This window comes from Sceloporus undulatus, chromosome 2 (genome assembly GCF_019175285.1).
Source record: "Sceloporus undulatus isolate JIND9_A2432 ecotype Alabama chromosome 2, SceUnd_v1.1, whole genome shotgun sequence".
Taxonomy (NCBI): Eukaryota; Metazoa; Chordata; class Lepidosauria; order Squamata; family Phrynosomatidae; genus Sceloporus; species Sceloporus undulatus.
The window spans coordinates 100,919,329-100,944,250 of NC_056523.1; the positions used below are offsets into that span (position 1 = coordinate 100,919,329).

The following is a 24,922-nucleotide window of genomic DNA, read 5'->3' on the forward strand; positions in this document are numbered from 1 at the left end:
TTATTAATATTAATATAGTGCTGCAGATTTACATAGTGCTGTACATACAAACAGTAAAATAGATAAAAGTAAACCTGCCCATGTTGTACAATCTAAGAAATAATAGCATAATACATATAAATAATACATAACAATACAGGCAAAGGTCCAATTAAGTAAGTCAGGCAACAAATTTAAAACATCAAGTAACAAAGGATAGTCATGCAATGCCTGGGAACGCTTCTCTGACCAGGATGGTCTTCAACTCAGTTTTGAAACTGGTTAAAGAAGTGATGAGCCATGTTCGCGGGGAAAGCAGGTTCTAGGAGTGAGGGGCAGCAAGAGAAAAGGGATGAATCCGGGATGGGTCAGTGAAAATCCTAGGCTGAGACAGCAGGCCTTGACTACCAGAACAGAGGGTACAAGTGGGAAGGTAAGGAGAAAGAAGGTCTGATAAATAAGGAGGGGCCAACCCATGCAGGGCTTTAAAAGTCAACAACAAAAGCTTATACTGAATATGGAAAGGGAGGGGGAACCAGTGAATGGATGACAACAAAGGAGAGATATGGTCAGAGTGGTGGGTGGATGTGATAATGCATGCAGCTGAATGCTGGACAGAAATTAAAGGACGGAGGTGAGAAAGAGGATGCCCTGCCAGAAGAATGTTACAGAAATCAAGTCGTGATACCACTAGGGCATGGACCAGGATCTTGGCAGTAGAGGCAGATAGCAATGGTTGGATTTTGGCAATATTGTATAAAAAGAATCTACATGCCTTCGTTGTGGTCTGGATCTGGGGGATACATGACAGAGAAGAATAAAAAATAAAACCAAGACTACGGGCTTCCTGGACTGGTTGAATAGAAATGTCATCATCAGAAACAGAAAAGGAGTATTGAAGAGTAGATTTAGGTGGGAAAATAAGAAGCTCAGTTTTGGACATATTGAGCTTCATGCGTCAATTCCGCATCCACTGAGAGACAACTGTAAGACAAGAAGAAACTCGCTGTTCAAGACCCAGAGAAAAGTCAGGGGTGGAAAGATACAGCTGAGTGTCATCAACGTAACAAATGATAGGAAAAGCCAAAAGAACTAATGAGTTTTCCTAGGGACAATGTGTGGAGAAAAAAACAAAAGGGGACCCAAAACAGAGCCCTTGATTTCCACTTGGCTAACACCTATATGGCAGCCTGAGCCAACGTGGTCTTCTCTATGTTTGAAGCAGCTATACATACTGAACTTTGCTGGTGCAGGTGGAGGGGAGAGGAATTCATTTAATTTTTGGATGGGAGCTTACCACAAATAACAAATTGTTTCATATTTGGGATGAAAAGAACTTGAAATATAAACAGACTATTCAAGAAAACTGAACTGGCACATTTGTCAATGTGAGTCTGGCAGGCAAGTACAACATGATCTGGTCTATGGGCTTCTTCAGATTACTAAGACATGCCTATCAAATTTGGTTGGTGGAAGAGTTTCAATTCATTTTTGAAGAATTTATTAATATTCACACATTTCTCCATATTTGGCACAGAAAGAACTTGAACTCTAAAAGAAATTTAGTATGGGATGAAGCAGTGGCGATCCCGCACTGGACATGGCCCACATGGCTGGAAATGGCACCATTGCCACTAGATGGGCACCTGCACAGACTGAAACAGTGCCCACACAGCCAGAGCTGCTGCCGCGCAGGCCCTTCTTTTTTAAATAACATGATCAGAATGTAACACCTTTATCTCCAGTGATTTTGTGTGGGGTTACAATGTTTCCTTCTTCACCCACAATAAAATACTGTGACATTAACCAAATGACCTGGCTTCTTTATGAATTTTCCATTCACTAGCTATAGACATTAGATGTTCTGACCTTGTGACATTAATATTAGCACAGGCAATCTTATCTGAAATTTCAAAATCCAAAATTGTCCATAACTGGCTGAGCTACTGATATCTTTACTTACTGATGGTTTGGTGTACACTAACTTTGTTTCCTGCACAAAATTATTAAAATATTGTATATAAAATTGCCTTCAGGATATATTTATACGGTGTATATGAAACATAAATGAATCTCCTACATATCTCATTATGTATATACCAATATTCCAAAATAAAATCCAAAACACTTCTTCTCCCAATTTCAACCTATATTATTATTAACCTTTATTTATGAAGCGCTGTAAATTTACACAGCGCTGTACATGCAATCTTTTTAGTTAGACGGTTCCCTGCCCTTGGGCTTACAATCTAAAAAGACATGACACAGAAGGAGAAGGGTGGAGGGAAAGGGTAAGAGGTCCAGCAGTTCCTCTCTACCTCGAAGGCCTGGACCAAGGCAGATGGACTGGAGGGAGGGCTTGGCTTCATAATGGATGGTTAATCATTTTCCAGGGAAAATACATACTCTCAAGTAGGATAATGCATATACAGTACATAGCAATACAGGAAATGGTTTGATAAACAGGCACCAAAAGAACATCAAGTAGTAAGCGACAATTATGCAATGCCTGGGAAGTTATAGAATAATCATTATTGTTTTAAAAGATTCATGCTCAATACTATAGAGATATTGTTTCTCTGTTTCAAGCACTGAATGGTATCTGTGAGCAAATGTAAGAATATTAAAAAGTAGTAACAGTACACTGAAAAATGGTATGTCCAGAGTTTAAACTGAAAAGATCTAATTAAAGATACAGAAAGCAGTTTCAAAATGAAAATGGAGTTCTCTGCATACTACTGTAAGCATTAGAAAAGTAGAGTCTATGGCCAACATTTGCTATGTAAATTATCTCTAAGCCATGCTAAATCAATGAGTTTTGTTCTGTAGATGTTCATTCCAGGTTGCTCCCTGTAATGACCTCAATTATACATGTCTTCACTGTGAAATTATGATTGCTGTTGGTAGGCTGCAGATGACAGCAGAGGAAAGATTTCCATGATAAAACAGCACAAGTACTAATACCTGTCCAAATTAGCATGCAGGGCTTTCACCTTGAGACAGCACAGCTCTTGTTGAAGATCCTCTGGTTTGAGGCAGAAAGGAAAAGGAGAACAGGATGGGAGAGGGAAATACGCAAGCACTTCTGGACTTTAATTTTTATCAAAAACCTACCAAATCAAGGAACTTTAAAATTCCATGATGCTGGAAAGAGATATTGGCAGAATACTGATATATGTTTCAAAGACAGCTGAATTTCTCAGAATTATCCCATAGAAGACTATTGTAGAATCTTCTCTAAATAATTTCAGATACAAACTCTATACAGGGGTTATATTTTCAAAGTATGTAGAGGGAGATGGGGATGCATGGTTCAGCTTTGCCTCTCTACTCCTGATCTTGCTGAGGAAGGTCTGCAAAAAAATGTATCAGGTTCAGCATTAGCCTCAGCGTGGTTAGATGAGGGAACCTTGTTGTAGACTTTCCTCACCGACACAGTTGTAAACTTTCCTCATCAATATAGGGAAGTTGAGGGTGGGGTGGGTGGAGCTACAATTTGTTCAACAGAGGGGGGATTCATAACTATTTTTGTTTTAAAGTGGTGTTTATGATTTATGGCAGCCTCTATAAGGTTTTCTTGGCAAGATTTGTTTGTGGAACATGTTGTCTTTACCTTCTTCTGAATCTGAGAAAGTGTGACTTGCCCAAGGTCACCTGGTGGGTTTCCATGACTCAGTGGGTTTATGAACTCAGGTTTCTGGAGTCATAGTCCAGTGCTCAAACCACTACATTATGCTGGCTTTCTTTATAAACACAGAAGCTTATGAAAACATCCTGTATTGTTCACACAGCTGCTTGTAAGAGTCAATAAAATTAATCAGAAAACAATAAATAATTAAATCAATAGTAAAAACATTTATTTTTCACACATGCTTGATTTCCCTCCCACACATTTCTCTTGTATTAAAGGTAAATTATGCATGTACAGTGTATTTTTGATACTTTTATCTTTGGATCATTTCAGAGCAATGGTCCAGGTAGTTTGTCAATAAAAATAGCCACACTGACTTTCATTATAAGAATATATTCCAAAAAGTTATCAATTCATAAAGTAATTCACTAGCAGTTAATATTAAGTTAAATCAAAATGATTAATCAGAGGCTAACTAACAATACCCTAAAACTTCTCCGGGAATGTTTTGTGGGTTTGTGTGTGTGTTTTGTTGTTGTTTTAAATTTAAGTCATGGAAGGATCTGATGGCCTCTGCCTGTCTATTAGATTGTTACCATAACTAATTCACATTAATCAATGGGCCCAGAAATGTAGATGCCTGTCACAGTAGACATTGATAGCATTAAGAGTCTCCTTTGGCTGCCATGAAACCCCAGCAGACAGCAAGGGCCCACTGTAAAACAGACAAATAAAATATACTCTGCATATTTATTGCATTTAAACAACTGACAATATGTCCATTTTGGTCTTTGGCATATAAGAGTCTAGTCTGATAGAAGCTGTAATAGCCAGTCTTTTGTCTTCCCACTCCATGCTCTGGCCTATGATGTTGTGTTCAGAACAAGCACCTGCAATAAATTGAAGTGGGTTGTTGTTTTGTTAGTTTCTAAATTTATCACCATTCTTAGACAACAGCAATTCTTGAAATAGCCTCTCTGGCTATGATTTGTTTATCAGAGACCAGAAGCAATCACATTTTACTCTTTTTGTAAAAGCAGAGATCTTTTTGCATTAGTAACCTGTCACTAATAGAAACCAACAGTGCAATTCTAACTCAAAAGTATGCCTGCTGTCAGGAGTTAGAAAAAGGCCAAAGCCTCTTGTACCAGTGGACCTGCCTTCCTGCAGCTACAACCTCCTTATACTGGCTGCCCCCAGATACAAACTGATAGAGAGATCTCTCAGAACAATTGCTATGCAAGCTGAGATCAGCTGGCACAAAAGCCCAAAAGGAGATGGGGATTAGGTGGGGCAAGAGAGGAGCTGGGATATCCCAGATCTTCTCAAACCCTTTCATGCCCAGAGATATGATGACTGTCCTGGCACAAAGCAAAGTCTGGGACATGGTAGTCCTAAGTAATTACCACCATTCTAGGCTGAGAAGGATTTAAGCACAATTTCAGCTAGTCTAATGTCAAGTTACTTTCAGATAACTTGATTAGTTAGGACTGCAATCTAAATAATAATCTTAACAAGCAAAAGGACATCCAGCACTGAACTTCCACAGATGGAACAGTGGGAGCCAGTGTAATTGGGAAAGGCTGTTCTACCTCCTCATTGCAGTCTCCCATGTTCCTCTCAAATTGTTCCAGAAGGCAGTGCCATACATAGCATATTTGACACCCAATCTGGATATTTTTTTGAACTTCCCCACCAAAATTATTTTTAGTAAAAATCATGAAATGAAACAAATAATGACATTTCTGTCACTGCTGCTACTGCCTGTCTCTTTGGAGCTCTGGCACTGGTGACTGTTATGTGATCAGCATAACTATGCTAAAATGTATACAATTACTGTATAGTCCACAGACTGAATAACAAGAATTGCTGCATCAAGACTGAAATCTTTATTATTCTGCAGGATCAGTCTAATCCATTATATTACCTATCACAAAGTATGGATGTGAGATCTGGACAGTGAAGTGAATAAAAAGAACATCAACTCATTTGAATTATGGTGCTGGAGAAGACTACTGAAGATACTGTGGACAGCCAAGAAAACAAACAAATGGGTCCTTGAACAGATTAACCATGAGCTCTTCCTGGAAGCCAAGGTGACAAAACTGAGGATGCTGTACTTTGGCCACATCAGCATAAGTCACTAGAAAACACAAAAAGGCTAGGGAAGGTAGAAGCAGCAGAAAGAGAGGAAGACTTCATGCCAGATAGATTGATTCAATCATGGAGGTTACAGGCCTGAATCTACAAGACCTAAGCAGGGCAATGGAGGAAAACGATCTTGGAGATGTCTCATATATAGGGTTGCCATGAGTCAAGATTGACTCAAGGACAGCTAATAACAACAACAGGATGATAGAATCATAGAATCATAGAACTATAGAGTTGGAAGAAACCATAGGGGGCATCCAGTCCAACGCCCTGCCATGCACAGTCAAAGCTGTGAGGGTTGTATTCCAAAAAGTAACTTTTCCAAGCTCTACTTATCTTAAATGTGGAAGCCATTCTTCCTCCTTCTACTAGTGACACCCCTGACAGAAGGCTGAGAAACCTTTTAATACCTTCATTTTATTTTATTTTATTTTTTATGGCATGAGAAGAACTGTGATGAGGAAAGGGGAAGGAAATTCTGCAGCACCAGCACAATTTTGGATTTTGGCCTATATTTCTCTACAAGAGGATTTGTACATAAAGAGCCTGCTGAAAAAGGGTTGGATCCAAGGTGTTCTTTTAATTTGTATCTCTTCAGAAGAAAGCAGTCCACATTAAGCCACTGCATGTGTTACATTGTGCTAAGAACTTGTGCTTTTGTCCTATCAAATAGTAGTATTTTATTTATTTTTTTAAAAAAAGGAAACAGTATTTTAATATCAAACATAGCCCACTGCAGTGCATATTGCAAATGGCATTATAATGTGTGGAAACAATAAAAATAGAAAGTTGTGATTATTCAGTTCTAATACAGTTGCAAATATATTTGCTTCCGGGCCGAATACAATTACCTATAAAGCCCTAAATGGCTTGGGCCCAGGGTACTTGGAGGACCGCCTCTCCCCATACAATCCGCCCCGCACTCTCAGATCAGGTGAGAGACATCTTTTAAGAGTTCCAGATGCTAGATATGTTTCATCTCGGAGGGCCTTTTCTGTTGCAGCCCCACAGCTCTGGAACTCCCTCCCCAATGAGCTCCATACTTCCACCTCCCTTGATGTCTTCAAGAAGAACCTGAAGACTTATTTATTCCACCAGGCTTTCCCCCCCATGAGCCTTGTTGTTATGCTCTTCCCCTTCACAATGTTTTGCTGTATTCCATTCTGCACAGCCACTTGTATGGATGTTGTTGTTTGTAATTGTTTTTACTTCTATTCTTGTAATACTGTTGGGGTGTGGGGTTGTGATGTTTTTATGTGATGTTTTTATCTGTTTTTATCCTTGTTGTACACCACTGTGATCTTTGGAACAGCGGTATAGAAATAAAATTTTATTATTATTATATGCTAGTAAGGGCAGCAGAAGTTTGGCAAGGTGTCAAGATTACAGGAAACTTATTTTAAAGTTATTTGATCTTCTGGCACACAATTATGTGAAGAGTTGAATGCTCAACTAAGAGGGTTTTGTACCTGGCTATCACCTGAACAATACGATATTCTGTTCTCTTGAACTCACAATGATAACTCTTCCTCCAGTTCCCTTATATATGGATATACAATAAATAATGAAAGGCTTCAGGTTTCAGTAAATTTGACCCTGCTTCTGTGGAGCCATTTCTAGTCAGATTCAGAAAGCATCAGTTAGCACCAAATGGCATGGTAGCTGAGCATATGCCGTAAGACATCCTCATGGTGTGAAACTCTGGCACTGCATTAAATATTATGTCTGCCTGAAAACATATCTTCAGTTAATATAAAGTAACTTCAGTTAACATTAAATGACATAATATTATCTAGTGCAGAGCTGGAGAAAGTATGGTCAGTGGCGTCCAAGTGGGCCTGCAAACTACTCCTGGTGGCCCACAAAGCTCCACACACTTTTTTTAAAAAAATAATAATAATTGTTCTCATTGTCAGGTGATTTTTCTCCTCCAAACCAACCAAAGCCCCTTCCCCTCCAAACATGTTGCAAATGTAACAGTTTAGATTTCCAAATGCCTAAAACTTTAACCCACTCCCATAATGTCCAAAACTGAAGAAAAAAAAACAGCCAAAGAAGTGGCCAAATAATCACACGCAAAAATGGCAGGAAGTTATGTCTGATGCACCTGAACACAATGGGACAGCCTGTAGAGGTGTTCCAGAGTTGAAACTGGCACAGTTACCTATCCCTGATCTAATAGATAACAATTTAAAAATCCCACAATTCCATTCAGTGTTATATGGGGCTTTCATTAGTGTACTTCAAAGTCACTCTTCATCACCAGTCCAACAGGTCATGTTTTAGTGCTGCTGATACCCATCCCTAACCAGATCTGGAGCATATGAAGTGAAGGGGTCGGGAGGGAGGAATATTTCCTTATGGGCAGAGTGCTTTTCATTTCCCAAAAGGAATTACTTCCTAGTCATCTCTAATTAGAAAGAAAGAAGGGCTCCATATATATACTGTATATACTCAATTATAAGTTGTCTGCATTGTATAAGCTGTGGGCAGGTTTTGGGGCCAAAATGGATAAGTCGGAGGTAAAATTTTGGGAAATGTTAGAAAGTCTAAAGCAGTGGTTCCTGAACTTCAGCTCCCAGAATTCCTGACTGTTAACTAAGCTGGCTGGCTGGGGTTTTATGGGAGCAGAAGTCCAAAACACCTGGAGGGCCAAAGTTTGGGAATCAGTGATCTAAATGATAAAGCAAAGGAAAACAAAAAACTTAGAAAATTCCAGCAGGCATAACTGTTTGTGTTCACAGTAAAGGCTGGATGGATAAGAGGACATAGTGGAGTCAGGGCTTCCAGGACAGATTGCACTCTTGCCTTTCACCAGTGGGTGGTTCCTTTTTAAATAAGAGTTGAAGTACACTGCTGACATTGAACCATGGCTAAGTCAACATAAATTTTTGAGGATAGTTTCTAGACTTATACATGAGTATATACAGTAACCGAAGAAAGATATCTTCCTTGATATGTTATCATGGGGAGGGGACAGACTAGTATGCTTAGCTTGCTTTATTTTGCTGTTTGCTTTTAAAATTATCCCTTATGCTGAACTGTTTGCCTATTTTCTCTGGTAAACAACATGACACCTTTAGAAGTATGAAAATCTGAACACTTATTGTTTGTCAATAAACATTAGCCGTTCTTCTTCAGTTTAGCTAAACCGGATTTCAACAGTATAGATGAGTGTCATCCCTTAAATGTACCTCAACTTCAACAACAAGAAGCCCTGTCCTACTGAATATGAAAAAAACTGCATTCTGTCTGTTGGGAAGCTAAAAACATGCCACTACTATTTGCTAAAGAGAAGGCCAATAATTTGGTCTCTATTTTCTTAGGTCATCTGAAGCATTGATCAAAGTACTTCAGCCTAGAAGTAGGTGAAGACTATGTCCACTTCACTGATCAATGTTTCAGTGTGGCTATTTAATTTCTCTGGACATAAATATAGGGGGGAAATTGTGAGGCAGCAAAGGGTATGTGATCAGATTATCCAGTGATTCAATCCCTAATCAAAATTTCTCTTAAAGGCTAATCAGTCTCAACACTAATAAAGAGGAAACCAGGTATTCTCTCAGCATTGCCTTCTCCATAAATCCAAGGCTGTCTAAAACTCAGGACTGTGTGTAGCAAATGTATTGGTCTGTGAGTAATGTTTTTTCAGCCTGCTGCTTCCTTGAAAGGGCTGTGTTGTTTGTTTGGTTAAATCACTGCTATTCTTGTCAAAATGCACAAAAGTGCTTAATCTTTCAATGTCGCAAAGATATTACCTCTACAAAAATTGTCTGGATCAAAGGGATTTCAGAATTGTCTAGTTTAATCCCAACTCCCATAAACCTATTTATTTATTTGATTTCATTCATTCAATTTGGGGTGACTAACAGTTTACATGCAAACATATACTTAAATCCATTAAAATCCAAATATTTAAAATCACATATCTAAGTACTTAAAAGCACTGATAAGTGCTATAGAAATGTACTTGCCACTTCCTATTGCTAGTAAGGCAAATAAATGGGTCATAGAGCAAATCAGCCTGAACACTCCCTAGAAGCCAAAATGACTATACTGAGCCTGTTAAACTTTGGCCATATTATAAGAAGATATTACTCCCTAGAAAAGACAATAATGCTTGGTTAGGTGAAGGGCAGTAATTAAAGGGAAATACCACATTCCAGATGGATAGACTCAATTACGGAAGCTACAGCTCTGAGTCTGAAAAACCTGCAAGGGCTATTGAGAATATGACCTGGTGGTCTCTCATTCATAGGGTTGCCATAAGTCAAAGTCAACTCAAAGGCAGCTAACAACAACAACAAATTCCTAATACAATGCAATATGAATAATATAAACAAATAGCAAAAAAAAAAAAAAACCACATATCAAAAATTTGGTTAGTCCTATTGTGGCTTCTGCAAAGTTCTGCCAACATTTCATGTCAGTGATGTCAAAGTTTATTGTTTCTCAGTTTCTCTTTTAATGCAGCAGCTTCTTTTCAGTTAGCAATATTCACTCAGCCACTCTCATAGAACAGGAGTCTACAGTTACAAGGTGTACATGACTTCCAGAAATGCCATACCTTCTGGAATCAGTACATTTGGCTCACTTGTTTCTTTAGCACTTCTAGATTGACTCAACATTGTAGCAAAGGAGATGTGAACCCCCTACCTTTTAAAAAAACTATAATCTTAATGGGCTATTAACTTGAAAACTCAGTTTGTAGCATTTAAATGTAGTATAGATCTAAATTCTTTCATTTTGTGCCAGAGCCTTAGCTACAGTGCCAAGAAGAGGCATCCAGGGAATGATAAAACTGTAAATGTTGCAGTTTTGACAATGCATCTTGATTGCCCTAACACACCTTGCTGTCTCTCGGTGAAATGCTTAATAACAACTCTCTGCCTTTGACAGTAATTCCACCATGAAGTATTTTACCTGCCTATATTGCCAGACACACACAGCAAAGTGCTTGTCATCTTCTACAATAATGCTATTAGAGTGGTTTTGGAGGGGGCAAAATGCACCAGTGTCTGGGTCCTAAGCAATACTTATCTCTGTGCAGGTGTTAATCAAACTATGTTAATGGAGAGAAAGAGAAAAATATTCTGATGACTAAGAATCAGCTTATATAATTGAATTTACAACAGTTATCCATCCAACAAAATATCTACATATTCATTTCCCAATGTTAAGAGGATTTAAAAATGACAAAACTTACTCAGTTCTCCCCGCTGACACACATATATCCTGTTGATACTTTTTTCTAGTAGGTCTCTGTATATTTATACCAACTCACTGGCAACAGAGGAAACTTTTCTTATGATTACATCTCCATTTGCACAGCTGAATTTCTGCATACCTTGCAACTGTAGCATGTATAAAGCAGAGGTAGACAAGCTCTGGAAGTCTGAGGGTCATTTTTCGGGAGGCTATAGTGGGGCCAGTTCTGGAAGAAAAAGAGTGAAAAAGAATAATTATCCTAGAGAATAATAACTGGCCCTGGAGCTTCCAGGAACAGTCATTCTTAACCTTTAGGGGCCAAGACAAGCCCTGAAAGTTGCATGTAGCTTTGCAGGCTGTATAATTCCCATTCCAGTGTATAAAAACTGGACATTGTGAGTCTCATCGATCATTTTCAGAATTTACCCAAAAGAGCTATGGCATCCCAGACTGTTTTCTCTAGGCCTTGAGCTACTTTGGCTGTTCAATCTGTACTTTCAGTTTGTTTGAGCATTTTGTAAACAAAAGGAGATGTGAGTGACAGAGGGAAGCTGACAGGCTCAAGGATAACAAACAAAATGATCCAGAATCCCCCTGTCATCACTAAACCAAATCTGACCAACACCAGTTGACTTATAATGCTTTTCTTGTGTTGAGAAAGAGCTATATGAAATAGGTTTCCTGTATGTGACAACCTCCATAGACCACACTACTGGTACAGTTGAATCACTGAACTGCTACTGTATGTGCAAAAAATCTCATGTTCATTTTCTTACAAAAACCAAATGATAACACCTAAAGCTTTTTGGACATATAACTCCCCATAAAATCAAGTAACTAAGATGTACAATGTTTGGACAGGCAACATAAATAGGTAGTATTATGGTAGTTTATGGCTATTTTCAGACTTCTTTTTTTTACTGATAATGTAAAAGAGGAATATGTGAATATCAGGAGCATCATTAGGGGAGTGCAGGAGGTGTGGACCGCACTAAGTAGGGGGTGACACCACTGCTCCCCAACATCTGCCTTTTGACAGAAATGAGCTTTGTGTTTGCCTGCATCCCTTTAAATGCTGAAGAGGTGTTGTGAGTGGGACAAGGTTCAGTGGAAAGAGAAAGGAGAGGTTCAAGTTTTTTTTATATAAAAATATTTTTTTAATTTAAAAGTTGGTTTTTTAGTTTTAAAAAATATTTTTAAAACTATTCTTTTAACGTTTTTTTTAAAAACATCGTCTTTCCAAATTTTCACTTTAAGCCCATGAAACAATGTACATATAATTGTTTATATCACAACTATTGCTATTACATTCAGTGATAATATGGGAATTATAATTTACGAGTAACATTAGTGCAAAAAAACTTTACTAAGGAGTCTGTATGGTGTGGTATGGGAGGAGGTCAATGGACGGCAGTGAAACCTTGAGTTACCAAACCAGGTGACACCAATCCTAGTGATGCCACTGGAATATATTATTATAGTTTGTTCTACAGTATTTAATTTGAATTCAATTTCTTTGGGATCTGAGTAGGTAGTGTTATTTCATAACTGTACTTTTATCCATGTTTAAAGGGGAGGATGTGTAAATATCATTGTAGGGGTTGTACAGACTGGCATAAAGATCCGGCATGGGGGCAGAGTGAGGGCATGGTGACCGCATGCTGGCCACCCCAACTCTGCTCCCATGCCAGCATGATGCTGCCCAAGCAACCGCATGGCAGGCTGCTTGCCCAAGCAATCATCATGCAGGCAGCATGATGCTGCCCAGGCAGCCACATGACAGGCGGCTCTGTGCCGCCTCTGGAAGCACTGGATCTGGCCTTTCTGCAGCACAAAAAGTAGTTGCAAAAAGCGGCTCCTTTTTGCGTTACAAAAAGGGCACCCAAGCTGTGGTTGCAGCAGCTTTTCTCCAGTTCTTTGATGCAACGTTTACACATGCTGCTCTGAAGAACTGGACAAATGCCACACCGCCACAGCTAGGGCACCCTTTACATGGTGCAAAAAGGAGCTACTTTTTGCAGCTTCCTTTTACGCTGTGAAAATGCCAGATCGGGGTCACAGCTTGTGGTTGCCATGGCCCCAATGCAGTGCTCCCAGGGGCAGTACAGAGCCACCCTTAGGGGCCATCTCTCAAGCCCTATAGTATGTTCTACAGTCTCTTTACTATGAATCAATTTCTTTGGGATATAAATAAGAATGGATTATAGTGCTGTACTTTTCAAAATACTTGCAAGGTTATCTGAGTTAAAGGAATGCATTGTAATATGGATTTATTGAGGTGCAAAACATTTTCACTGTTGTTTTAAAGATGACCAGTTTTCGCTATCCGTATCTTAGCTGTTACTGAGAACTCTTCAATTAATCTGTAAAAAGGCCCAATACATTTTAGGGATGATGATCATGATAAGAACAACAATAAAATCTTTTCCTTCTTTCTTTCACAGAGGTGGTCCAGCTAACACTTTCTGAAGAACAGAAGGTCAGCATTACCACAGTAACAGTTGGGCTAAGTACTGTACTGACTTGTGCTATCCGTGGACCTCTGAGGCCTCCAATCATCTGGAAACGCAATGGAGTCATGCTGAACTTTTTAGATTTGGAGGATATCAATGTAAGTCTAATTGGCCTAATTGAAGTCAAAGGCTTTCATGGTCAGCATCCATATGGTTTTTTTTTTTTGGGGGGGGGGTTGGAACTATGTGACCATGTTCTAGAAGAGTTAATTCCTGATATGTTGCCAGCATCTGTGGCTGGCATCTTCAGAGAATGCTGCATGGAAGAGAGTTGGGTGTGTGTGTGTGTGTGTGTGTGTGTGTGTGTGTGTGTATTGTGTGACCCTGGGTAGGGATAAGTGATTTCCATGTTAATCTGTGTATTGTTCTGTTGTTGATAGCAAGGCCTTAGGGTGGGAGGATATGCAAAGAGGATTACTGTCTGTTTAATTAGTGATCATTGCTGGGGAAATCCCTGACCCTGGGTGGTTTTTCATTTGCATTTGCTGAGTCCTGATTTTGCTGTTTTTCAGGACTGGTAGCCAAATTTTGTTCACTTTAAGGGTTTCTTCTTTCCTGTTGAAGTTGTCCAGGTGTTTGTGGATTTCAATGGCTTCCCTGTGCATTCTGACCTGGCCAACAACTATCAGGTCAGAACTTGTTCTCATTATGTGGCCAACATACAATCATTTCAACTTGATCATCTTTGCTTCCAAGGAGATCTCTGGTCTGATCTGTTCAAGAACCCATTTGTTTGTCTTCCTGGCTATCCAGGGTTTTCTGAATACTCTTCTCCAGTACCACATTTCAAATGAGTTGATTTTCTTTCTGTCTGCTTCTTTCATTGCCCAGCACTTGCATGGTAATTGGGAATACAATGGCTTGAACGATTCTGACTTTGGTGCTCAGTTGTATGTCTTTGCTCTTCAGTATCTTTTCCGGCCCTTTCACAGCTGCCCTTCCCATTCCTAGTCTTCTTCTTATTTCTTGACTGCAGTCTCCCTTCTGGTCAATGTTTGATCCTATTTCAATTTCCTTGTTGTCTTGATTGAATTTGTGTATTTCTTCTGTGATCATTATTTTTGTTTTCTTTATTTTCAGCATCAGACCTACCTTTCCACTTTCATCTTTGACTTCCTTATTAACTGTTCCAATTCCTGAATGTTTTCTGCTAATATTATGTTGCCATCCACATATCTTAGGTTTTTAATGTTGTTTCCTCCTATCTTCACTCCTCCTTTTTCTGATTCTAATTCTGCTTTTCTTATTATGTTTTCAGCATATATGTTAAACAAGTAAGGTGATAAATGCAGCCTTGCCTGACACCTTTTCCTATTGGGAACCACTCTGTTTCCCCAAATTCTGTTCTGATGGTGACCTCTTGTCCTTGGTACAGATTCCTCATCAGGACTATAAGACGTAGTGGCATACCCATGTCTTTGAGTGCATGCCATAGTCTTTCATGATCTATACAATCAAATGCTTTGCTGTAGTCTATGAAACACATGCTGATTCCTTTTTGGAATTCTTTGGTGTACTCCATTAGGCATCACATGTTTGCAACATGTTTCCTAGTGCCCCTTCCTTTTCTGAATCCTGCTTGCACCTTTGGAATTTCTCTCTCCATGTATAGTTGTAATCTATACTGTAGAATTTTGAGCATTATTTTGCTTGCATGTGAGATTAGTGCTATTGTCCTATAGTTGCTGCAGCCTTTTGTATCTCCTTTCTTGTGGATTGGTATGTATATCAAGTGTTTCTAGTCTATTGGCCACCGCTTTGTTCTCCATATTTATTGGCATATTTCAATTAGCACTAAAGTCTGTCTGTAGGTGCTGTAGCAGTTCAATTGGGATATTTTACCCTAGAATACTTATACTTATACAGTACTTATACTGGAATCATAGTTCTACAATGATGTAATACAAAAGGGTTCCTGCTCAGACAAGGTAAACAATCACGGTGTGGTGGTCAAAATTACCCCTTTCTGGTCCATTTCAGAGTTCTATCAGAACTTCTCTTAGTTGTAGACTATATTTACTTGAATGGTTTTTATTTTCAAATCCTAACTACTTCAGCTTTCCTTCTATGGGATTTCTGACAAAAATCATGTTGGGAGATTTGGGGAAAGAGTGTGATGCAATTACTTGGCATGGCAGTTTTTCTAAGTCGCAAAAACAGGAGCATCACTGGATAACTGCATCACATTCTCTTCTGCCTCATCCAGCCATGATCTCCATTTACTTTAGCAGTTATGTGAAGGCTTTGGCAATGCTTTTGAAGTAATATAAGAAACAATGGATTCTTAAATGACCTCTGTGAGCACTGATGGCATATTTGGGACCCTTGCCAATTGGAAAGAGTAGCAACTTTTGCATTAACTCCTCAAAATCTTTATGCTTCAGTTGGACAGTGTGTTAGACAATCTGAAAATTGAACACAGTGTGTTATGTGACCCAAAAATCCACATTATTCAATGATCTATTTAAAGTTGCTGGGGGAGGGGGAGGAATTATGCTTCTTAATATACTTGAAGTCAGTTAATTAAATTACTTCATTCCCCACCCTTTCAGCATGCCGCAAGCAGCAACTCAATTGCATTTCTACTTTTCACAATAAGGTTAGCAATTTAGTTAATTGGAAGTTTAACAGGAGATTAATTGTACCTTTTAGCTTCCAAGGAAATCCTGCCTGCTTCTGGCACAACCAAAAGCACATAAATGCTTAGAGAATTCCCATGCATTTTTTTAAAAAAATGTATATTGTATTTCAGCACAGTTAATGCTCTTCTAATACAGTGATTCAGAAAATGTGGAGTCGAAGGCTTTCATGGCCGGCATCCATGTTTTTTTTTGTTTTTTTCTTGCTGTGTGGTCGTCCTTTTGAAGATTTTTTTCCTCCCTACCTTTCGCCAGTATCTGTGGCTGTCATCTTCTCAGTCTCTCTCTCTCTATATATATATATATATATATATATATATATACATACATACATACACATATATATATATATACATACATACATACATACATATATATATATATATATATATACACACACATACATACACACACACACACACACATATATATATATATATATATATATATATACCCCCACTTTTTCGAGGCAAGCATTCTCTAAAGATGCCAGATGCCACAGATGCTGGTGAAACATCAGGAAGAAAATCTTCTAGAACATGGCTACATAGCCCGAAAAACCCACAAAAAACCACCGATTCAGAAAATGTTACACAAAACAAAAACAAAAACAAAAAAATTCAAGGATCTGGATTGCTGAAGAAAATTGATATTGCTAAGACTGCTGCACCTCATAGTCATATTGGATGAAGGCAGGGATTTTATTTAAACCAAAACAAAAATTGATCATGATGGATAACAAAAGGCTAGCTAATCCTGAATGTACACAGATTCCTTTGTCTTTATATGCCCTTTCCTTTTGGTTTCTCTTTGTGTGATGTTTTGATTGGCAACTAAAATTCATATTTTTTCTGGTTTATTTAATGAGGTTTTTTAATGTTGTTACCTGCCTCTAGCCCCAAAATGGAAGATGCGGGATATAAATAAATATTTCATTCATTCATTCATTTTATGAGCAACACAGTAATTTTTCTTATCTGTTCAGGTCTTAACAGTTTCATTGGAAGACTCTTGTAAATGGCCATTTGAACATCTATTTTTTCTTGTCCTAAACATCCAAAGTCTAAAATGGCAAAACTATGTGTAACAGTAATGAATGCTGCTGTTGCATGGGAGATACTTTCTTAAAAGCTGATTTGATCTCAAAAGAACTAGAATATTAAAACAGGAGTAGAAAGGCTACTAATTATAATCTCATACTGCCAAGAGCAGGTGGGTGGTGGAAACAGAAGGTATGGTTAATGTTAATTAAGTGATAAACAGCCAGGTAATTCCCAGTTTTACAGAGATCATCACTGCCACAAAGATTCTTATTAGGTTTCAACTGATTTAATATTTTGTAGTATATGCAGCAGATGACAGCTCCAACCATATAGGACAATTCCAATCTGTGTTAAGGATATAAAGAATACTTGAACATTTCTCATCCTCAACAAGAAAAGGTGTCTCAACATCAAGACACCCCATTGAGAAAATGGTTAACTGCTGAAAGATATTTCACATATTGGTATTTTTTGTGTGTGAAAACATTGGTTGGAAAGCTTAGTGTTAGTCTGTAAAAAGGAATGAAGACTTTTGCACAGAGAACATTTATTTTCAACAATCTTCTACACAAAAAATCAGGGTCTTTGCACAAAAATACCATGTTTTTGTACCAATGAATTTTTTAAACAAAAAATAAAGTCCTGAGGTGTGAAAAACATCAGAAAGGCTCACAACATAGAGATTCAAGATGGCTTACAAGTTTCAAGCAAATACAGATTAAAAAAAAAAATTAAAATGTCAAAAATATTTGAAAGTTGTTTTTAAATGCAATTCAACAAGCTATAGAATTAAAACCATTTAAATGTCCTGTAAAAGATGGGAGATAAAAGTAGACAAAACAGCAGACCATTAAAAAGCCCATTATAGACAGTTCCTAAAAGTCTATTGAAATAGAAATGTTTTCATTTGATGTCAGAAGAACAGCAAGGAAGTAGCCATCCTAGCTCCTTTAGGAAGGTGTTCAAAAACCTGGGACCAGCCATGGAGAAGACCCTCTCCTTCCTTGTAGTCTTGCCAAAACCTTGGCCCCTTTCTCCTTTGCGCCGCTGGGCGCAGCCGTGTGAAGGCTGCGCCCAGCGGCGCAAACCAGGAAGGAGCTCCGAAACAAAGCTCCTTCCTGCTCCATGCAAAGGGCGCAATAAGCGCCCTGGCGCGGAGCGATTACATCACGTCCGCGCCGCCCCGTATAGAGGCGGCGCGGTCGTGACGTCATCATGGCGGCCCCCATGTAGATGGGGCACCACCATTTTGTACGGACTCAGTCCGTACTAGGGTTAGGGGGTGCGGAAGCACCGCACCTTCCTAACCCTAATACGGACTGACTCCGTACTAAAAGGCCCATCTGTAACGGGCCACAGAAAATTTGTTAGGCAAGGGCGATAGAAGATTAAGAGCAGAAGAAGAATCGGGGGGACTATCTCAGAGTGAATAGTGGTAATTTTAGAGATGAAATAATTAGCAAAGTCATTAGGAGAGAATGGTGAAGAGACAGAAGGAGAGGGAGGTTTAAGCAAAGTGTTGAAGGTGGAGAACAAACGCTGTGGGCGCCTCTCATTGGCGGAGATCAATGATTTGTAATAATTCTGTTTTGCCATAGAGAGGGCGCGTGAGAAGGAAGAAAGAACAAATTTGAAATGGATAAAATCAGCCCACTGTTTGGACTTTCTCCAAAGACGTTCAGCCGCTCTAGAGCAGGACCGGAGAAACTTAATGATGGGGGTAAGCCAGGGCTGAGGCCTAGTCTTAGAGGAAGAAGTGCATACAGAGACAGGGGCAAAATTGTCAAGAGTCGAGGAGAGAGTAGAGTTAAATAAAGACATTGCTGAATCAGCAGAATCCCAGAGGGAAGAGAGAGATGAATCCAGGGTCAGACCAAGATGGTTAGAGTCGACAGATTGAAGATCACGAAAAAGGCGTTGAATAGTATGGCGAGGAGGAGGAGTATAAGTGAGAGCAAAGGAGATTAAATGATGATCAGATAGTGGAAAGTCAAGTGCCAGGTAGTCAGAAATGGCGCAGTTTGCAGCAAGAACTAGGTCAAGACAGTGACCGAGAGAATGAGTTGAAGAGTTGGAGTGTGGTTGGAGGCCAAAAGAAGCTAGCAGAGAGTTAAAGCGAGATGTTGTGGGGTTATTGGAATTGTGGATATTGAAGTCACCTAGGATCAAAGTGGGGACTGAATCTGAAAGGAAGAATGTCAGCCATGATTCAAAGTCTGAGAGGAACTGGGTGGCAGAGCCAGGAGGGCGATAGATAACTGCGACCCGGAGCTGTAGAGGAGAAACGAGCCTAATAGGATGAAACTCAAAGGAAGAGAAATGATAGCTGGGGGGAAAAGATAGAACTTGAAACTGGCAGGAGTTAGATAGCAAGATACCAACCCCTCCTCCTCCACGACCCTCAGGGCACCTTGTGTGGGTGAAGGAGAGACCACCAAAAGAAAGGGCAGCGGAGGTTGTAGTATCATGGGCTGGGAGCCAGGTTTTGGTGAGAGCAAGGAGATTAAAGGATTTGGAGAGGAAAAGGTCATGGATTGCTGCTGCTTTAGGGGCAGCAGAGCAGCAGTTCCAGAGGGAACAGAGGAATGGAAGCAGGGAGACAGGGAGAGGCCAAATGGGAATCAGGTTAGGAGAAATGTGGCGAGCCATGGGAAGGATGGGGTTCGCAACCAAGTGATCAACAGGAGAAGGTGTGACAATGGCAGAGACAGGAGAGAAAAAGAAAGAGGTGTAGCTGGCTCTCTTTCTGAGGTGGTAAAGGAGTTTGAGGGCTTTACAATTAAAGGTCAACAACAACAACAACAAAAATAAAAAACAATAATAATATTGCCAGCTCAGGTCTTCTGGTGAAGAGTCTGATGCAAGCAGGAAGTTCTTCCAGGCAGCACAGGTTATACTTGTCCTTCTTCCTGTGGAGAATTCTGGGACTAGCAGGAGAGTGAGATGGAGCCAGGTGCCTTCTGGGGAGGGGGGGCAGAGTTCCTTTGTGGAGGCCAGGTGGGATGGCCCTACCTTCTTTTCCCTCAGAGGCAAAGATGGAGACGGGTGCCTTCTGGGAAGAGTGGAGTTCCTTTGTGGAGGCCAGGTGGGATGGCCCTACTTTCTTTCCCCTCAGAGGCAAAGATGGAGCCAGGTGCCTTCTGGGAAGAGTGGAAACATCCTTGAATTTAATATTTGATGTGATTAAGTAACAGTGATTTTGAATTGCCTCACAAATTACACATTTCTTGATAATGGAGGGTAAACTTCATTCATTTTCCAGGAATTTACTCTTAGATCTGCTAATCTGCACATTAATGGTGGTACCTGCATCTATGCCTTATCATAGCTTCCCATGGGAGAAAAAAAGCTCTAACAAGACTAGCTGTAAGTTTACTTCTGTTTCTCTTTAAAGAAAAACACCTAAAAATAAAGATGTAGGATTTATTTTTATTTTTAAGGGATGTGATATAACAATCCTATAAAAGTATTTGACTAATTTCCATAGTTCTCATCTTTTAGGGCTTATCTGCATTCCTTCAAGAGAGTGTTGGCAAGTCCATTCAAGGATGGACTAAATGCTTCAAAGGCTAAACAAGATACTGAACTGCCCATTGGCAAGGACTTCTAGATTGATGGTACTTACCCTCAAATGCAAAACATCAGCAGAAGTAATCAAGTAATCAGCAGAAGTAATTAAGATGAATATGTAGGACCTGAGAAGCATATATTATATCATCTTTCCCTGTGATCCTTTACAACAAAGCCTAGCATCACTTTATCAAAACATATTTGATACACTGAGCCAAGCTCATGCAACAGTCCAGGGTTAATAGATGATTCTTCATGTAACAATATGTGGTTAATGAATCTAAGCACGCTAAACCTCAGAGCATTTTTAAGCATAACTTTTGAAATCTTGCCTCTTTGTATGCATTTTTCCTGATGGAAAGTTTAAACACATTCTCCTCCTTGAATTCTATCTTCACATATACGCATTTTAACTCTGCACATGTTTTAACTCTACACATTTTTGAAACACACCTACGATTTTGTGCAGACTATTTCTTTGCTAAAATGCATCACAAACTTTGGAAGTGGTTAGATTCATGAAACACAATGCATCTTTTCAGTCTCTGTATTTTATACAGGAATGGAAACTTAATTTCTTTTCTATTACTAGCCTCTGCCTTCAATGGCACCATCTAATCCACCTTTGTTTTCTGTTTCCAAAAAGCCCTAGCCCAGAGACTTCCAAAGATGGGCCAACACCAGTTTCCTCATGTTTTCCTGGCATTGCTGAAAAGTGAAAACTTTGTCTTTTCAGCAAGGTTAATCCTCTCTTCCACTTTGTTGAGTCTAGCATGTCACATTTTCTTTCTTAAGGTTGATCCTCACCAAAAAGCACCCTATAATCCAAGAAAATTAGAGGATGAGACCACTTGCTGGATGGCTCCTTGAATCATAGAATCATAGAGTTGGAAGAGACCCCTCACCATTTTAGTCAACCTCCTTTGCACACGCTCCAGTTTCTCAACATCCTTTTTAAATTGTGGTGCCCAGAACTAAACACAGTATTCCAGGTGGGGCCTGACCAGAGCAGAGTAAAGTGGGACTATTACTTCCCTTGATCTAGACACTATACTTCTATTGATGCAGCCTAAAATCACATTGTCCTTGTTAGCTGCCACATCGCACTGTTGACTCATGTTCAATTTGTGATCTACATGGACTCCCAGATCCCTTTCACACATGGTCTCTTTCAGCCTGGAGTCACCCATCCTATGCATTTCACTTTTTCCCCTCTCTAAGTGCAGTATCTTACATTTTTCCATATTGAAATTCATTTTGTTAGCTTTGGCCCAGCTTTCTAATCTATTAAGGTCATTTTGAATGTTGATCCTGTTCTCTGAAGTATTAGCTACTCCTCCTAATTTGGTGTCATCTGAAAATTTGATAAGTATGCCACCAATTCTGTCATCCAAGTCATTGATAAAAATGTTGAATATCACTGGGCCCAGGACAAAACCCTGTGGCACCCTGCTGGTCACTTCTCCTTAAAAGCATTTTGGTGCCATATTTCTTCCTTCCTTCCTTTGTAATATTACCATTCTTTCTGAAACCATCTGTGGTCTAACCGAACCTTCAGTGCAGGGTAACCAATTAGGTGGGGTGGAGAAAATGTGGCCTGCAGGAGTCCCAGCAGCACCAAAATAATTTAAGGGAGGTTGAAGAGAACTTGCAGGATGCCTACAAGTCCTCTTCAGCCTCCCTTTAAAAATTTTCATGCAAAAGTTCACCTGAAATTCAATAGTTTGGGCTCAATTTACTGCTCACAATCTCCACAAGTGAAAAAAAAAAAACAACCCTCAGCCACAAATTTGACCAAAATCAAGTAAATCTAAACCAATTCCAGTCACCTCCAGTTTGCTGGAAATGTGTTAATAAGGCCCACTGTGCAGTAGAGGGGGGGAAATGGGGGGAAAACTGTCCCCTGCACCAGTGCAGTTTCCCACTTCTGCTATAAGGTCAAAGGAATATTGATGAAGGTAGGATGGGCAGAGCTCCACAGTTTTAGAACTTGCTATAATGCAGTGGCTGCCCCCCTTTGGGAAGGACTTTCCTGGTCCAACCAACCTTTGGCCACCTACTTTCCTTTCTCTCTACTCCTTAATTTCTCCCTACTTTTTGCTTCTTCATTTAATTTAAAATTCAGCTTATGGGGCACTTCTTGAAACCTCATCGAACCATCCTTTGCTGTGTGCCCTCTTCCCAGTGATGTAGACTCGAGTCGATTGACAGCCTGAAGTCAGGCTCAAGTTGCTTTAACAACTCAGCATGCGCTCAGCTATGATATGCTGGTTCAGCTTGACTCACAACTTGTATATTTTTAGTGACTGATGCTTTCATTTACTTTGATCCGCAGGCAAAACCTGCCCCCACAGCATGGGACGTGTTTCTGAGAGAGGAACAGCAAATGCATGATACAATGCACTTGAAGTGGAAAGATTTTTTTTTAAGCTTTAGAAGGCTCCTCTAATGTGCAGCAGGGACAGGCTGCCAAGCAGACCTCAACCCCTTCCTTAAGCCCACTGCCTAAAACATTTACTGTCTCCCTCCAAGAAACACTCCCCACCTTCTTTTTTCCTCTTAAACTTGGCTCACAGACCTGAGACTTCACTTGAAACTTGAAAATATCTTGCAAGGACTTGAGCTTTGGAGTAAAAGATTTGAATTCATCACTGCCACTTCCATTACTACTTTCTCAGCAACTACTACTCCTATTGCTGCTAGTTATTCCACTCATCTTACTACCATTGTCATTGCTTAACATCATTCATGCTTCTGAGTTATGCTACTTTCCTTCTTTGGGTAACAGATATGTCACAGCAATTTAGAGAAAACATTTCAATGTAGGAAGTGGGCTGGCCTTTTAATCCCCTTTACACATACACACACACTCACACAGAACCAGTGAGGAAACAGTGCCTGGCTCTTGTGATCAATCCCTGATGAACCTCATGGTTGGAAATGTGCCACACAAACCCTGAAAATGGACAGGACTGATCCAAATGTATGGAACTGTCTATGATTCAATTAAAATCAGAAAATATGTATGCCTGTGATTTTGCCAAGTACAATGTAGCTGATGCTTATGCCCTCATGTCTAGTCTACAACATCCATTTTATAGGATTTACCACAAATTCATGTTCAGTCATTAGTCTCAAAATACAGTTTTCACTGCATGCCTTTCCCCCCACTTTCTCACTGACACCAGGGGTGAAATGAGACTTATTTGCTGTCTAGAGATTTGATTTAAAGGTGTCTGCAAGGAAGCAATTGACTTTGGGGGTTTGCATAGTACACATCTGGGAATTTAATGCAGGGAGGCAAATGTTCTTTGAAGCTAGTTTATAGCTTATCTTCCCACACCTTTGATGAAAAATCAATAGTTTCTTCTCACTGTCGTGCTCCCAGGAGTTAACAAATTGTAGCATACAATTTGTTTATTACTGTCATTTGTGTGTACCAGTCCTTGTGACAAATTCTGTAAGACTAGAGCCACTTGTAAGCTACTCACAACCAAAATATGACAGTAACCCCCCTCCCTCCAAGAAAAACAATGGTTCAGAGTGCCATATGGGTGAAGTAAATAATGTTGAAATCCAGCCAGTAGATTCAGCTTCTTAGCCATGAAGTTAAGTGACCTTGGGTAAGTTCCCCTTGTTAATCTACATTACAGAATTGAAAGTGAGGCTTAAAAGAGTTAAATAAAAATGCCAAGTAAATGCCAAATCTAATCACATTTCTCACAGCTACACAAATGTTACCCATAGGAAACATGTACAGTAGGAAGGGCAGATATATGAAGTCACAGCAATGATGCTTTGAGGTTCATGGCCAGTCAGGGCTCCCTGATTGTTTAGGCACATGCTATCAATTTGTATGTGTTCACTGCAGGGAACACTGGGGTAGCTGCAGCAACCATAATTGCTAAATAAAGTTACAGCTCTATGTGCCAAGGTTATAAAGGATGTTTTCTCTGCCGTATTCAAGGTACTAACAATGAAAATTAACAGTGCAGGTAGGCTTCACTAGCTATGCCAAAACCCTAACTGATGTTAAATGTGCAGCTTTCTACAGTTAAATTATTAACAAAGGCTAGAACAAAACTGTAGAACAGTGGTTTTCATACAGTGCTCCAGGGAATCCATTGTGCCTTTGAAGCTTGTCTATAGTTTTCAGTAGGAATAGCAGTAATAGCTGACAAGCTTACC

At 39.6% G+C, this 24,922-nt stretch overlaps 1 protein-coding gene across 3 annotated transcripts in view; it reads left to right on the top strand.

Moving 5' to 3' along the window:
• Positions 1–24,922, top strand: part of FSTL4 (follistatin like 4) — a 615,437-nt gene that overhangs the window by 518,098 nt on the left and 72,417 nt on the right. For all 3 annotated transcript variants that reach the window (XM_042455922.1, XM_042455924.1, XM_042455923.1), the window contains exon 7: positions 13,414–13,580. In XM_042455922.1, coding sequence (XP_042311856.1) covers positions 13,414–13,580 — 167 coding nt within the window. The remainder of the gene's footprint in view (positions 1–13,413; positions 13,581–24,922) is intronic.